Source organism: Aptenodytes forsteri, unplaced genomic scaffold (assembly GCF_000699145.1).
Source record: "Aptenodytes forsteri isolate BGI_AS27 unplaced genomic scaffold, ASM69914v1 Scaffold151, whole genome shotgun sequence".
In the NCBI taxonomy this organism is placed as follows: Eukaryota; Metazoa; Chordata; class Aves; order Sphenisciformes; family Spheniscidae; genus Aptenodytes; species Aptenodytes forsteri.
This window is the reverse complement of record NW_008795939.1, coordinates 320,960-337,686: the sequence shown is the minus strand read 5'-3', so window position 1 is coordinate 337,686 and position 16,727 is coordinate 320,960. Positions and strand designations below refer to the sequence as shown.

The window sequence follows — 16,727 nt, the reverse complement described above, 5'->3', positions numbered from 1 at the left end:
GACATAAACTTGGAACCAGGGACAAGAATCATTAATTTCTCTCATTGCAGTAAAATGTGCAAACTAGGGGAAGAAAAAAAAAAAAAAAAATCTTACACAGTTTCATTTTTGCCTCATGTATTTCACACTGTTGTCCATAAAGGTTGCTTTAATTGGATGATGGCCTACACCCTCAAACCAGCCTGGCTTTATATTTGATAGAACTTAACGATCATTAGAAATCGTTCCTGCAGAGGCTGAGTCTCCCATTTCCTTGATGGCACATTAGCAACACGGTTGTTGCCCAATGGAGAAGACTTTGATCCTAATCCAGCTAACACCAATTACCAAGGATCCTATGAGGAGACATGTTCAGCACTGCCAATTTCTAATCTCTTCTGCTGAAAGAGGTTTGGGTAGCAGCCGGGCATCTAGATGGTCAGGCAGATGTCCTGACAGAAACAGAAGGGAGAGAGAAAGATACTTAGAGATCCTGGACCTTCAAGATCTCTAAGTATGACCTTAGTCATTGGATTGCTGCTGATTCTTGGTGCTTCAAGTGCCAGTGGTGAGTAAGCAAACTATTATGGATATCACTTTTGGTCCTGGGATCCTGAAATGTGCTGAGAATTGCCTTCTGACTAAGGTTTCATTATGACTGCATCCTGTGTTTCAGACTAGTGCAATTTTTACTTTGTAAATACAGCCCTCACCTCTGATCAGCCTTTAAGTGGCACTGAGTAGTCATTAGCGAGGCCAGGTGTGTTCTTGCTTACCCACAAATGCTGAGCAGCTGACGTGCTACCAGCTTCCACAGCAAAAGCTCAGGATGAGCAAGGACACCACGCAAGGGTAAAAGCACCATTCTAGAAAGTCAATTTAACACCACAAACACTGATGTGCTTTTAGTAAAGACACTTCAGCCGACAACCTGTTTCAAACGAAGTCATTCACTGAGAAGCTCAGACAGGACTGAACTTGGTCTCAGTATAGCACAGGGTTAAGGGTTTTAGAATAAGAAGTGGGGAGGAAAGAGGATACAATGTCCCATATCTATTCTTACAGCCCTTGTAAGGGGTCAAGTGTCATTAAAATCCCCATACTGTTCTTCCTCTACATTGCAACAGCCACTCTACAAAGTGCAAAGATGTGTGCTCAAGTCTCCTTTTCCTATGGACTCCTGCATAAGACTGGCATAAACCAAAGCCCACCTCCTAAAAAACTGCCAAGCCAAAAGCAGGTGCTTCGGACCTGACCAACCAGAAGTTCAATGAATTCAGTGAAAAGTCTCTCCCCTCCTCCAACACAAGAGGCTTTTGATTTAGTCCCTGTGTTTGCAAGAGGAGCAGTAATGAAGGGGCAATCAACAGTGGCCAAATGCTGTGAATATTTAAATCCCCGCTGGCAAGCAATACTCAGTCAAGTGCTCAGATGTGCATACAGCAAAACAGAATGAGAAGAACCTGCAGATGTCACGAGAATATTCTAGCCAGGCAAGGACTGGATTTGAAGACTTCGTTTAATGGACAGAAGAGAGCAGGAGAATGGAGATACGCACGGAAACACTGCTAGAAAAGTAATAAAATTAATTTTATTTAAACCTCACCCCTACATTAATCTTGAAAATTAATACCTAACCTTTTCCTTGAATGAAAAGCAAAATCAAAATCAATTTGCTTTAGCCTCAAGGCAGTGACTTGCAGCAGGTCACTGCCGGCCAAAACCGAGGCTCAAAAAAAAATAGTAACAGTACCCAATGCTAATGGAAGCTCAGACAGGGGAATTAATTGGGTGCCCACTCTATATCAGCCCAACAGACACCAAATGACCCAGGGCACCCTGCATGTCTCCTTCATGCCCTGAGGCTGACACCATTTTTTCATGCCTTCAAGAACCTCTATACCAAGAATATCGATATTGTTCTGTTGCATCAAAGGAGCTGTTCCTCTGTACTGTTCTCAAAATCAGGGCATCGGCTCTGGTTAGCAGGAAGAAACAGTGTACACCATTATCACAAAAATTAATCTGGTCCAGAAATAGTACCATACACGGGAACAGAATCACCATTTGTATGATTCTGAGCTGGAATTTATTAAAAAAATTTCCTAATTATCACTCTGTTATTCCTCTTAGACTGAAACATTCAGAGAAACTCCAATGCTGTAAGTTGGAGTAGCTCAACTGATCCATAACCTCTACATCAGTTGAACATCTGCATATATTGATGTATGCATGAGCCACCACACGCTCACAGCTAACAGGTTCACAACTGATGGAAAAAACATCTTTATTTTCATTAAAATAGCCTGCAGAATGATTTGGTTTACAAGGTTACTAATCTTCACACAAGATATTTCAGTTAGTAGCATTACTGCTGAATTAAGTTTATATGTATATTCACACTACTATTCATTTGTGCCAAGATTTTGTTTAGTACATAAATGCACCTCTACTGGTAAAAACAATATGCATTTAACTCAGCACTTTGTCCCTGAAAATGGCCTGAAGCAAACACTTAGAAAAAGAACAAGAATAGTAGCTCCCATTGTGTTCACTGGGCTTTTTCCACCCGTCTCCATTACAATTTGTTTGTAAGTCTTTATAGACTTTCACCAATTTGTCTAAGCACTTACTTTTTAACACTTTTAAAAATATTTTTGGCAGCTACAACAATGAATTTTATGACTAGGTATGGTATTTTTAAAACTATTTCTTGATACCAATTGCTTTATAATTTCCTTAAGTGCATTTTATTTCTAAGAATTACAGGGCAATTTTTCCCTGATCACCATCTCCAAGCCATTTTACATCATATTCTTCTCTCTCATTCTCTCTTGCTCATTCTCTTGCTCTCTCTCTCACTCATTCTCTCGCACTCACCTCTTTTCCTAGCTGAATTATTCTAGTTTAATCCATCTCTCTTCGTATGAAATCCATTCCTACTTGATATCATTCTCACGGCTGCCTTTGTTCCTTTTCTAGCTCTACTATATTTTTTTGAAACAGCAAGACCTGAACTGCACTCACCAAGCAGGGTCACAGCAAGACTTTGTGCAGATGCACACGATTTTTGTAATAACTGTCCAGGAGGAGAGATTCACACGCATGGAGAAGCATTAAAATTTTAATTAACCTATGGCTCAGTCACTCTGGTGTTCAGTCTATAATACTTCTGCTCTACCCCTTCAAAGAGACTAGAGAGCTCCCAGATAGCTCCCTTTACATAGCTGTATGGAGCCTTACAAGTCATTACACAAAGACATAGCTTTGTTAAACTGAGGTTGCAAATTATCTGTTGCCTCTTTCTCCCAACCTTCACCGCCCTCACGTGGGACTAAGTGCACATTTTTAAGAGCATGTATTAAGTAGCTGTTGTTGCTAAAGCAGAGATCAGCTGCACCCAAGACTTGCTGAGCCTTTCAAATGGTCTCTCTGATGAGGCGCTGCTGTACATTTTGTGTACATGTCCCATTAAAAACAGAATTGCTACTTCATGATAAAGAAATTCATTACTCACAGACAACAGGCTCCAATTTCCTTCACTAGTAAATACTGGGACAATGCAGAACAAGTTAGGTTATAGGATTAAACAAATACTCTGTCCAGGTCCATTGGAGTGACGTACTCTAAAATACAAATGGGACTCCCCAGCAGCCTTCCTAGTGAAATAAACATGTAATCTGACAAAAAACTACCTGTCTGTAGAGGTGCCTACCAGTTTTCAGTGCATCTAGGCTTGAAAGCAAAACAAGAACTGTATTTGTGACAGTTCTCTAGGGGAAGACTGGCAGGAGTACCGGCAAATCCGTAGTGCACACTGTTGTTATTTTTTTACGATGCACGGAGCTGGGCTCTGTGCTCTGGGGAAGTCAGAAAATCCCAGTGTACTCACAGCCACCATTCAAGATCGGCTGCATAGTGGGAGTGTATTCATACAGCAGTTTCACTAATTTGAAAGCTTTGTTTTCATACTGACAAGCATACATGCGCAGAGCTAAAACCACTGCACTGCTGTGCTGCTCCCAGACAACTCTGCAGCACATCCAAATGACAAAGCACCTTAATGCTTCGGGGTGATTATGATCTCCAGCATTCCTGCAGTGACTGGTGAGGCTTCACAGTTGCTTCAGGGTCCCACAAAGCCTTTTCGTAACACCTAATGCTTCCAACCTACCCCATGGGTAGTTCCAAGGTATTTCTGTCTAACCACCACCTCATACTTTCACATTCAAAAATCACAAGCACGTGCTCAAATCCACACATTGGGGAGAAAAAAAAGGAAACTTAGGTATTTCCAACTTTAAATCACTGCTCAGATGCCCTCCTGAAGGGCCTTAAAGAATAAATTTCACCATACTACCATGTTCCTTCAGCCCAGTCCTCCTTTGCTCTTAATACCAGTGGCCTCTCTCAACAAGGGATCCTCTCTAGTGAGAGATGCTGAACAGTAGCTGCATTATTCCATCCTACTCCCATCTCCTACCAGCCAAAAAAACACAAAAAAGGTGCGCAGTCAACCCAGGGTATCTGGCACAGAATTAGTCATGCTGCATTTCCTCAAGGGTGAGAGTGTGATAACTGGCCTCAATATAATAGCGAAGCACATGAAAATGTACCAATAGGTAGTTCCTTGAGTAGCAGAATCAGTAACACCTCCTCCAGGTATGTCTCCTGTTTGAAACTACTTATTTCTAAAAAATACAAGCTCCTAATTATGGTTTCTGAGTCCTTCCATTGTCTCTCAGCTCTCTCTAGATTCCCTATGGAGTGGGTTTGCCCTACAGCGTTTCCCTCAGTGAGAAGAATAATAGGGTTTTACCCACCGATGTGGCAGCTTATCTTCATGAAGCTTTACAGGAACTTAATGTTTGAGACCTATATCCCCAGCCAAATTTGACCAAAACTGTCTTCAAAAGTTACTACAGTTGAGAGTCGGGGAGAAAGGCAATGTGATCCCATGTATCTAGTTTTCTCAGAAATCCAGGCGAAAAATTCAACAGTTAATATATGAACACTAGGAACTCATTCATTCCCAGCATAGTACCATTAGACATAAAATGGCATACTGCAATTTACTGCAGTACTTTTAGTACAATCCTGGCTTTTCTGAAGCTATCCTAAGGTACAGTTTTCCCAAAGGAATATCCAAATGTGACGCCAGAAGATAAAACAGCACATATGGTGTAGAACCTAGAGTCTTTAACTGCTAGTTCAATTTGAGGTCACTGGCACTGTTACTCTCCTGTATATCCAAAGATATAAAAAAAGCTACCATGCTGCCTTCTGTTAAGAGAGTCTTCCAGAGTTTCTTATTTGGTCTGGAATAGAAAATGGAAAAATATAGAAAATGTTACAAAGTTTAAGTATGCCTAAAATATCCACATGTTTACTTATGCAGAAGGAAAGGATTATTGTAAAAGGGGAGCTAGGGGGAGGGTTATACATTATAACTTACTTGAAAAATAACCTATAAAAACAACAGCTGTTTCCCACCACCATTTTCCCACATTTCATAATTTTTTTCCAACCTAAGACAATTAGCTCAATTATCTACATTTTTCACATACGTTGGCTGAAAAATAACAAATAAAACTTAGGGCATCATCTCTTCCTTCTCCTGCTTTTTAGAAAAATCTGGGCAGGGTAAAGGTCTGAAGTCATGACAGAATTCAGAGTTATCGTAATAATTTCAGGAGTGAGCTCCTGGAGGACAGCTTTATTGTAGAATATTACGAACACAGTTAATCATGCCTGTTGAACACGATGGATCCAAATTTGCTGTGGGTCATAATCCCTAATCAATAAAAGAATGTCCACAGTTCAATTTGCTGATTCTATAGTCAGAAGTTCGGAATATTCTAAACACAAATATTGAAACATTTCATTTGAAACATCTGAAATATTGAAACATTTCATTTTTTAAATTCTCAAACTCAGCCAAGTGTTTCAACGCTCCTAAGTCAAAATGCTACATTTTGGTAGCAAACTCTGAAAGAAGACATTTAGGATGAATTAAAGCTGGTATTTTTGCCTGCTTGCGCTTCCTCAAAAGATTACAAAAAAGGACTGCAAATTAGCTTTTGGAGCAACTCTGAAACCTTTGCACAAACAATTACATACAAATAAAAGGGAGGCAAGCATCACTGGTAGACTAAATGGCAGCAGGAGTAATTCTGCATAATATTTATATATACATATGTAGGTGTGTGTACACTATATAATAATATACTATTATGTCATATAAATTAACTATTCAAAGAGCAAATCAAGATTAATTCACTAAAAGCCAGAATTAAATGCATGATTTTGGCAGTTTCATTTGGAACCACAGATATAGCCCTTTTTGGGAAAAGACAAAGACTATGCAGTGGAATATGAACTACAACAGAGGCATTCAACACTTCCAAGAAAATGGGCAAAGCAACATGAATTGTATGCTACCTGCATCAGAATCAATAATAACTCTCCTAAAAAAAAACTTATTCTTTCTTGTTTCAGCTTTTATTACACATTCTTTCAAAGAAACTTCAGAAGATGGTGCCTATTCTCTATCTCTGACAATATTTAATATAAACCCCTTGCATAAAATTATAGACATCTCTCTTAAGGTTCTTTACAAATCTAGTTAAAAATTTTGCCTCATTGCCTCCATTATGGCTGTTCCCGATGCTGCAGTTTGTTTTCATACTGACAAGCATACATGCGCAGTCTAGTGTAGTCTAGTTCCATTGGCTTAATTAAGAAACCACCTCTCTTGCTTAAACTTTTTCTTTCTACTTTACACTCTGATGCATGTATAACCATACCCTCGTATCCTTTGTTTTGCTGCACTAAATGGGTTATGCTCTTCTTAATATCGTCTCAAAAACATTGAGACGATCTCAAGTCTCCATTCTCTTTATCTTTCTAATACTCCTTTTCCTAATTCAGTTAAATTGACCTTTCTTAAATGCAGACATCTAGATCAGAACAGCTGAGGTCTCATTAGGGTGTAATGACATTAATACTTTCCTGAAAACACTATCCTAAGAAGGGGCAAACAAAGTGTTCTCTTTTATCATAGCCACATCACGCTGGTGGCTTATTGCCAAAACCAGGCCAGGCAATATTCATTTTATTCATTGTCCCACATCTCTTTATTTGCCTATGGCGCACTGAAGTACATTGTCACACACATTGTTGAACTGGTTTAGGATGAATTACCACGTCCCTTCAAAGCAATTGTTCTCAGTAAAATCACCAGATTTAACTTTAGAAAGAAGCTGTTGGTGAATTCCACCTACAGATCTTTACTGAGCTACTGTTTCTGTTTTGTAATACATCTAACCAACCCATAAGAATGTACTGCAGGAAATGTCTCTCCCTTTTTCCTCGGTGGGACCTGCAAGAATTCCACAGAGCTTCGGAAATCTCTTCTACAGAGCTCTAAGTCCTCTTTCCTGTAAGGTGGCTACTATGATGTGACATTCCTCTTGTGACCCCACTACATCTTATACTTGCTACAGCTTACCTCTATAACCACATACCTAAACAACTACTCCTCTGTAATCTCAGGGTTTTTTGTTAACGTGAATTTCAGGCAGCTAAGCTCACAACTGCTAAAATACAAAACTGTGGGAAGAGCCATCACCTACCTCATCATTTCAAAATCATGATTTCCTCCAGTTTTCTGCTGAGCCATTTACTGATGAACGTTATCTAGCTACAATGCCTGGGCCCCAGCATAATTATTCATAACATCCCATGTTTGTTATACTACTAGGAGCTTGTTCGTTAGTATGTTTCTTTAAGATCAGAAAAAGATCAGAACAGTCTTCTGCTGATGGGAGAAGAATTGTAATTATAGTTTCACAGTCTTCCTGCATCTGACTGGGAGGTATTCATGCATCTGTATCTGATACAGAGGTAAGAGTTAGGTAAGTGAACCTTAACAAGACCAGAGATTGAAAAGAGCCAGATGACATAAAAACAATATTCCTTTATTATAACATTTGTCTGCATTTTAGTCCTTAGGATAGGGTTTGTTGCAGAGGAAACATCCACTCTGAGGGAAAACTTTTTATGTATAAAAATTTAAAAAGTCAATCTTAAAAAAAAAAAAAAAAAAAGAAACAACAGGACAAAGGGACAACAGAAGATACTGCATGTAAAAATAGCTTATTTTGATGAATTGTAATAAACCTAAAAGAAAAATGTATGTTGCTTTCAACTCATCATCCAGAGCATTTACGTCTGTATAAAGACATGTCCCTTATAATTCATGTCCTAATTCATAAGAGAGTTTAAAATCAAGAACTAATACCCAATTAGAGGAGTTATCCATATGCTTAAAAACGTGAAAGTAATTATAAATCAGCATTTAAAAATGCACGTATGGAAAATGTAAGCTTGAGAAGTTCGCTTAACAAAATCCAACTGAAGAGTGGGCCAGTTGATATAAGCCATCCTACTTCACAGGATGGCCACCGTATTCTTAGTTGTTGGATATAAAGGGAAATGAATAGCTAAGATTTTTTAGGTAATATAGTTAACAGCTCTTTGAAACATGGGAGCCACATAAAGTATGATATAACAGGCATCCCAATGGGAGTGGGGTTTTTAGAGTTTTTTCTGAAGCATCACTTTTTTAAAGTATTCTGCCAAAAAAAATTAAAGATTTTACTAAAAAAAATTCTTGATTGCTGTTAAGTAAAAGAACTTTTCTGTAGCAATTTTTGAATGACTGTCAGAGAAAGGCCCAACAAAAGTAAGTATTCATTAAGTCCTACCTAATTATAGTCTAATCCAGCACTCCACCTACTTCTCCTATCAATTCCAACCAGGTGAACACCTCTATAATTTTAATGATTGTGAAGAATTAAGTACACTGGTCAGAATAACTGCTAATTATTCTGCTAATTATTTTAATTTCAAAAGGAGCATGCAATGGAAATGACCTGCTGCAGCTTTGCAAAGCTATTGCAATTCTACAAGGTTGAGCAGGGGGTGCTTCTCTAATTCCAGTGATTTTTGACAAAACTAGTAAGGGTGTAGCAAGAGATACCCAGCAAAATGTTTTTCTCCTCCTGAATCATAGCAGTTTCAAACTGGTGATTGTTTCCGGAGATCAAATGCCCATATACACCCCCATGATACTTAAAGTCATATCTAAGTCTTAATCCTGAGACCAGCAGGACCACACACTGAAGCAGCAGTTCTGTATTTCACAGTCTGAAGACTTCTGCTTCCTGTGTTGACCATCCTTTCCTACTCTCAAACAGTAACAATCATCTGAAACCAAACAGGGAGTAGCAGTAGCAAATCACCTACAGAATACAACCTGCAGGACCACCTTCCACCTAAGAGAGATGACTAATCACTGTCCACACAAATGCCTAGAGCACAGGCCTGTAAATTTTACTGCACAAATGTAAAGATGTTCATAGGGAGAATTAACCTGAAGAACACCCCATAACCTGAAGAATCATACCTATTTTGTGTATTACAGATATCTAAGTCCATGCACCCTGTGAAAAGTGGAATAGAATGACTGCTTTTAGCTGTTAAACTCAATAGGATTCCTGCCTACATCTCCCAAGAAGCATACTCTGCAGAAAAACAGAAAACCCAAATTCCAGGGCACTGCCAGAGCCTAGAGCTACCCTCTGCTACCTCTGAGTCATGCCTATAGATCTTTTCTATCTTCAGTGCCCAGGAGAACTACACAAATCAGAATATATCAATTTACCTGAAACTAAATACATGAACTGAGGGGAAAATTAATTTAATAATGCCACTTTAGGAACCTCTATGGATTATGGCCAGAGTATAAACCATCAGAGATACATAACTTTGCATTAGAACTTGCCTGCTTGTTGGGAAAAAAAAATCAATTTAGGATTACTTAAAAGCAAACGTAGTCAGAGTTCATATACATACCCTCTGCTTCTCAGGGTCAACGTATCGAATGCCAAAATAGTCTTTTTCCAGCAAGCTGTAATAGTTGCAGATGTGATCTATGAGAAACTGACCTTTAGTTTCCCTCTGTAAAAAGAGAAAGAATTGATATATTATTCTGAGGGTTCTGAACTTGCTGTCTATAAATATGAAAAAAATCTAATCAAAGTGTCAAGGAAAACAGCACATGAAATTTGTTGTTATTCAGATGAGGACAAAGATTTGAGCATTCATCTTCTCTAAAAGATGCAGGAGATTAGTGACCAATATACTCCCTGCACATTCACAAATTGATTCGTTAAGAAAGTATCATCACTACTCCTGCCTCAGGAAAAACTCATGCTACTCTAATAGCTGCACATTTATAACATTTAATATATTACTAGTAACCATATTTCCACCTGATGCTATAATGACATAACAGATACCCATTTACATATGTAATTTCAAAACAGTGTGTGTTTTTTGTATCCCCAAATTTGCAACAAGTTTTGGCAGCGAGTACTTTACTGGATCTTTATGCAATGCCCACAAAGCAAGAGAGACCTGATCCTTAATTCCCAGACAGCACTACAGTATAAGGAAGAAATGCCCAAATGACTGGAAGAGATGTTTTCATCTTTGCATTGTCACCAGGTAACTATAGCCTTAAGAAAACTTACTGTACACATGAAGTTTAGTTAACAATCTCATTCTTTATTTCTGCTTTCTTCAATCTCAATACTGTGTTTCATTTCTCTTTAATTTACTGCCTGATATGGAGAACCTACATGAATTTTCACATTTCTTCTGATTCAGATAATGTGATTTTTTTTTCTGAATTGTGATGTGTGTGAGTATTAACACCAGGCTACAGCTGTTCTCCTAAAACAGTCCGCTCTAAGCAGACAAAGGTGCTTCACTACGTCGCAGTGTCAGGTCTCTGCGTTTCTTTCCCTCTGTCTATCTACCCTGGTCCTGCCCTGAAACACCTCTACTGTGCACCAGGTAGCAAGTTTGCAAGACTTTACCTTTTGCTGACATGAAACAACTTGAACTTAGCTCTTTAATGTCTACAAAATAGAAACTACACAGGATATGCAATCACATTATATAAACAAATTACTTAATTGTTCCTCCAAATGAGTCCCTGAAAACTTTAATGCTATGCTTTATTCAACTTGTCTTTAAGAAGCTAACAGGCAATTTAAACCAAAAACAGCATGGCTAGGCAAAAATTAACAGATAGCTCCTGCATTTCTCAAGGTACTTTACATAATTGGACATTGTTATCATCTGCATTTCACATAGGAGCAGCTGAGGCAAAAACAGCGCCGTGACCTGTCCGAGGTCCTACTCTAAAGGGCAGAGGAAGCAATGGCCTTGGGACCACCACTGTCCACTGAGACCTACTGCTTCCCACAGAAAACATGAGACATGCTTCAAGACTGGAGCATTAGAAAAGAATACAATCCGTGAACTACTGCTCTATTTTCTTATCTTTACAATAATAAGGAATTCTGCCGTGGATACACGTGCTCGTCCTTTTGCTCCCATCACTGAACAGATAGACTAACTAAATAAAAAGCACTCTCAGTTAAGGCACCAACAGAGAGCTGCACAGCCCTTCCAGTGCACCGGGGCTCCTGCGGCCATCCCCTTACCTGCCACATGGACCTTCTCTCCTCCTGAATTCACTTCCAGCCACAAGGGAATTGCTAATTTCTCTACAGATTTCTTTTTCCTAGACACCGGGGGCTCTGCTTCTCTTCCTACTGTGTAAGCCATCTACTTCCGCTACTCCTTTCTTCCTCCACCTTCTATCTCCTACGTATTTACCCCTCACTATGTGTCCTTCACTCTTCCATATGCTGCTACTTGCCTGGAGGATATCACTGCCTTGTCCGCGCCATGGTATTTCTGTACTTTGTCTTCCTATTTTTAAACAGCCACTGTCAAAGGATGTTAACCCAATTTGTCTGTTTTCTGTACATGCTCACTCAACCTCATGCTTTGCGCCCTGCACTGCTCCCTTTTTCCCTGTAACATAGCTGCAACAGATTTCCTTCTGTAATTGTTTCTTTCCAGCCTCAGGACATTTAAAAACTGACTTGTTTGCTGTTAAGAGTGGTTAACACACACACTGAATTTTTTTTTGCACTGTACCCAGTTACAAGTATAGGCATGCTAGTGACAGCACAGAGAAAACTTTCCTCAAAAGGCAAAGCTGGTATCAAAGATAAAAAAAAAAAAAAAAAACCCTGCCACTCTCCCTGTGACTGACAAAAAAAGGTCTACACTTATACAGTCATATCTCAATGAAGTATTTTCTAGCTTAAAATCTTAGAAATGTCTGCAAACTTCTGTGACTATGCGATAAGCAAGACCGTCAAAATATTAAGACAAAATTGCACAGTGACATTTCAATACAAAGGCAGTAGGAAAAAATTTGAACACAGATGTGTGTCAAGTTGCACACAGTTTTAAGATTAATCTACAATGAACCAAATAGAACTGGGGAATAACAGCTATTAGGTGACTCAGGTACAGTCAAACATGAAAATAGATTTTACTGACAACAGCGTACAAAAGAAAGCCAATTTTTAAAACACGGGAAATGAGGAAAACAGACTAGTCATATTTTCATCTGACAACATTAGAGGGTGTTACTGGAAGAACAGTCAGTAAATCTACTAACTTCTATAGGTTCACATTATAATCCGTTCATTTAACAAGTCCTTTCTTCACCCACCTAAATAATCACAAAAGTTTTTTGAGTTCTTGAGGAATCTGATAGAAGTCTAGGGCACATACAGTGTTTTTCAATCCAGTAAGAACACTCCCTTTCTAAAATGAATTGATGCCCCAGTTTTCTTGCTTGAAAGATAGATGATGGAAATGAACCAAACAAAAAAGAGCAAACGAACAAAAGCCTCCAAGCTAAATTAATGCCCTAGGAGTCCTTAAGCCCTCCATGGATAAATGAAAGGGACTAGTTAATAACCTCACCCTTGGTTAGTATACACTTCAGTTAATAGCGCTACTCAGTCAGGCTTCAAGTTCCACGATTCATTACCAGATATTAAAAAAGATTCAAGATGGACAAAAGTGGCTAAGTAGGCACATACATAATGTAATTAGTGTTCTCATAAGAAATACTGTTCTAAATGCTCCACTATTATGCTTTTTAAATACCTGAAATTTGAAAAAATTCTGTTCATAATTGATACACAGAGGAAAATACTGGATGTGGCACAGAGCACCTCAAGTCTGAATTCATAATAGATAGTGTGACAAGAAGAATGGGTAATGGTTGTTCATTTTGTTTTCTGCAAACAGCATCCATAAACATTTTCTATATTTCTCTAACAATGCTCCAAATTCTCCTGCGCTTTAGAATCTGATGATCTTTCTTGTCTCCTGTGTTCTTTGATACACTTATTACATATTATAGTACAAAAGAATGTATTAAACCCTAAGCTTATTCTCATTTGTGAAAGAATATGGATAAATTAAATTAGGAACTGCCTGTCATCCACAACAGAGCACAAGAATGGATTTGGGTCACAGAATAATGAATATAAAACATTGCCTGAAATTTCAGACAGTTGCCATATAGCTTTCCAATTAAATGATCCTTTAAAAAACAAACAAACAAAAACAACAAAAAACAAACCAAAAAAACCCCCAAAAAAACAAAACCAAACCCTGCTATACCAATAAAGTACTTTGCAGCAATTCAGATAAATATTGTTATGCTACATTTCAGCATGTTTGTCAGAACATGAAAAAAAAGGCATTATTAAAAAAGCCATTATTTGAAACACTACTGAAAATTGTCAGCAACAGACAACAGGAATCTGAGGGCAAAAGTCAAGTCAGATTTTTAAAAGCTTCACAGCTAAAATCTTTGATAATTATACCATAGTTCACCCAGAAGCCAGCAACTATTCTCAAGTAGAGAAGACCAACCCAGGCAGCAACAAGAGTCACAAAAATGTTAAGCAAGAGAACCAAAGTGTCCTGGACTGTAATCAACACATTGTTTTCAATGAAAGAATACTAACTTAGACAAGCCATTTTTTTCTACGTCTATTAATTCAAATAGAACATCTGGCTATCTCAACTGAGATATTTTTTCTTTCAGATTTCTGTAACCCATACTCTATAAAGTGTTTTTTAAAATGGCCTTAAACAAGGTCCTATAATGTAGCCATTCCACACACTCACACAAAAACAGGCTTTTGGAGATTCCTATAAATAATTTGAGGAATGACTCTCTGATTTGCTTAGATAAATATACAAAGACAAGATGGGTATGTTTTTCCTAAGGTTGCATTTGAATATCTGACCTTAATACCACTAAAAGCCCACAACAAACCCCAAAACACACGCAAGGGATATAATCCCATGTAAATGACAGAATCCCTGAACACGGAAGGTCAACTTGCAAACAACTGTTAAATTCTGCTTTTTAAGCTGGATCAAAAATTTTCTTTTCTATTGAAACAAGTAGGTATCAAATTAAACCAGCAGCTGTTGCAAAAGAATTAAGCAAAACAAGGGACATTCTCCACTCCAACAAAACATGTAAACATGATCATAGGGAGTCCGCCAGGGCAGACTCACAGGACAACCTGAGTTTCTTCCTCAGCTCTAGGAACCCAGTAAGACACTGCAGAGATGCTTCATTTTCACGACCAACCACTATTATTACGGCTTCCATTTCTGCAGCTCTGCAAATTTATGACTGAGTAACCCAATTCCTTGGTAACTCCTCTCTTACGTAGACACTAATCCAAAGATCTCCATGGCTCTTGAGCAGTTTCAGTCTAACACAATATCCCAATCTTGTGCTTGCTTTGGGGATTTCTTTTCTTTTTTTATTCCTAGTTTCTTTGTGCAAGTTAAAAAGCAAGGGAGAGTATATCTCGTTCTGCCAATTTAACCCTTCTCCGATGACGTAAAATGAGACCACAAAACATTTGTGACTGTTTCACAATTCTGAAAGTGAGGGGAAAACCATTTATAGCAGTTTAAGATCTTGCATTCAGTGAAATGTCTTCCCTATTTGCATCTGCTTCACTGTGGAGTTCTGTGTCTATTTATTTATCTGAATGTCGTCACAAGGAAGAGCAAGAGTCACAAGCAGATTAAACACAAGGTTTCTGCTGTGTTATCTAACCACTGAAGTCCTGCCAGCTGTGCTTATCTCCGTCAGGAAGCCACTGACGTTACTAAGAAGCAGCGCAGAGTCATAAACAGTGTTCATTTGTACCGAGATTTCGATCCTCATCCCACAAGTGCCTTTACTTGTGCGAACAGTTCCCAACAGTGACCCTCTGTGTAAAGCTGCTCACGTACTTAAGTGATTGCAAGACTAATGTAAATCCACTTAAAAAAAAAAAAAAAAAAAAATTAAAAGCACAATTAAACCAGTATTTCTGTTTAAATAAATGGAAAGTCCAGGTTCTCAGGCAAGGTAAGAATAATGTCTGATTTTGTATGCTTGTTTTCTTTAGTGTGTAACGTACTTTCAATTTCTATGGATGTAAAAGAATTAAATACATTAATTCAAGAATAATCATAATACCACCATAGAATGAAACCTAACAAGGTCAGAAAAGTGGATAAAGCCAAGAAGTTCCTCTAAGGCAAAAACGTAATTCAAAAAGCAGCTTTACCCATTGAAAACTGAAATAGTATAGTTGGCAATACGTGACAAAAAATGATAAAAAGCAACAGAGATTTACAGAGCTAAACTGCCTCCTTGACTGCCACCTCTCACATTTCTGACTTCTCTTTGGACATCCTCCTCCAGTGATGAGATCGTATTTCTTCTAGGCTTTTCATGAGAGAAATACCTTGAATCCCAACAGGCATACATCTTCCATTTCATCGACAATTATTCTATAGTTCAGTATCGGGGCTTGCTCTCGTACACAGGAGTGTGGCTGTAAAAGGACATCTGGGAGCAATCCTCTGTTCATGTCAGTTTTGGGACAGCTGTTATCACATTTGCATTTGTTGCCAGTGGCACAGCAAAAAAGTTCACTAAGCATCATCGTGAACTGGGGCACATGCTATGGGGATGGAACTGATTTTATATCCACCCTTCGGAGATGAATAGGGAAGAGGGCTGAGGGCACGGAGAAGGAAGGCAACCTGGCATGCCCGAATTTCCCAGTATCTTCTAGATGAATTTTTAAGTCCTGCCCAAATAGGAACATCAAGAACAGAATCCTCATTCCGCAGCAACCGAAGGCAGCGAGGTGGAACGGGCTCAGCTCCAAGCTGGCAACGTTGGGCCAGCCCTAACCCTGACAACCTCCAGCGCCCTGGCCAAATTTCTTACGGCTCTTTGGATTTATGGATTCACTGAGATTACAAATGACAGTAACTACTCACAAGACGGATACCTCTTTGCCTTTTTTGCTCCGTCTTTGGAAACAGCGATAGGAATATCCTTCTGTAGATGTTTCACAAGAACATTGCATAATGCCTTCAAAATATAAAGAACAATTAAAAACATGCCTGTTTCATTCTCAACTAAAATGCTATAGCCCTTCAAAAAGATTTCCTTCCTGCTCATCATCAGCACCCTCCAGTATTTTAAACTACTTGAAAATACATTGGAAGCCTATTACACAGCGTTTAACTGGAAAATTTTCTCAATTGTAAGAAGGGCCAGCTGTAATTTACTTTGTTGTTGTTGTTGTTAAAGTTTCAAACTAAAAAAAGACAACGAACTTTTGCTGATAAAAATCCAGCTAGAAACTGGCAGATTTTATTTTAGAAGCGAAGTATTTATCAGAGAGTTTTCTTTTCTTTAC

General features: G+C 38.5%; 1 protein-coding gene across 1 annotated transcript in view; it reads right to left on the bottom strand.

The window, feature by feature from the left end:
- The window catches only part of FRMD3 (FERM domain containing 3), a 90,849-nt gene extending 78,143 nt beyond the window's left edge, over window positions 1-12,706 (bottom strand). The window contains exons 1-2 of the mRNA XM_009285255.2: window positions 12,659-12,706; window positions 9,898-10,047 (exon numbers count right to left, since the gene is read on the bottom strand). Of these exons, the coding sequence (XP_009283530.1) occupies window positions 9,898-10,047; window positions 12,659-12,706 (198 nt within the window). The remainder of the gene's footprint in view (window positions 1-9,897; window positions 10,048-12,658) is intronic.
- Between the last annotated feature and the right edge of the window lie 4,021 nt (window positions 12,707-16,727).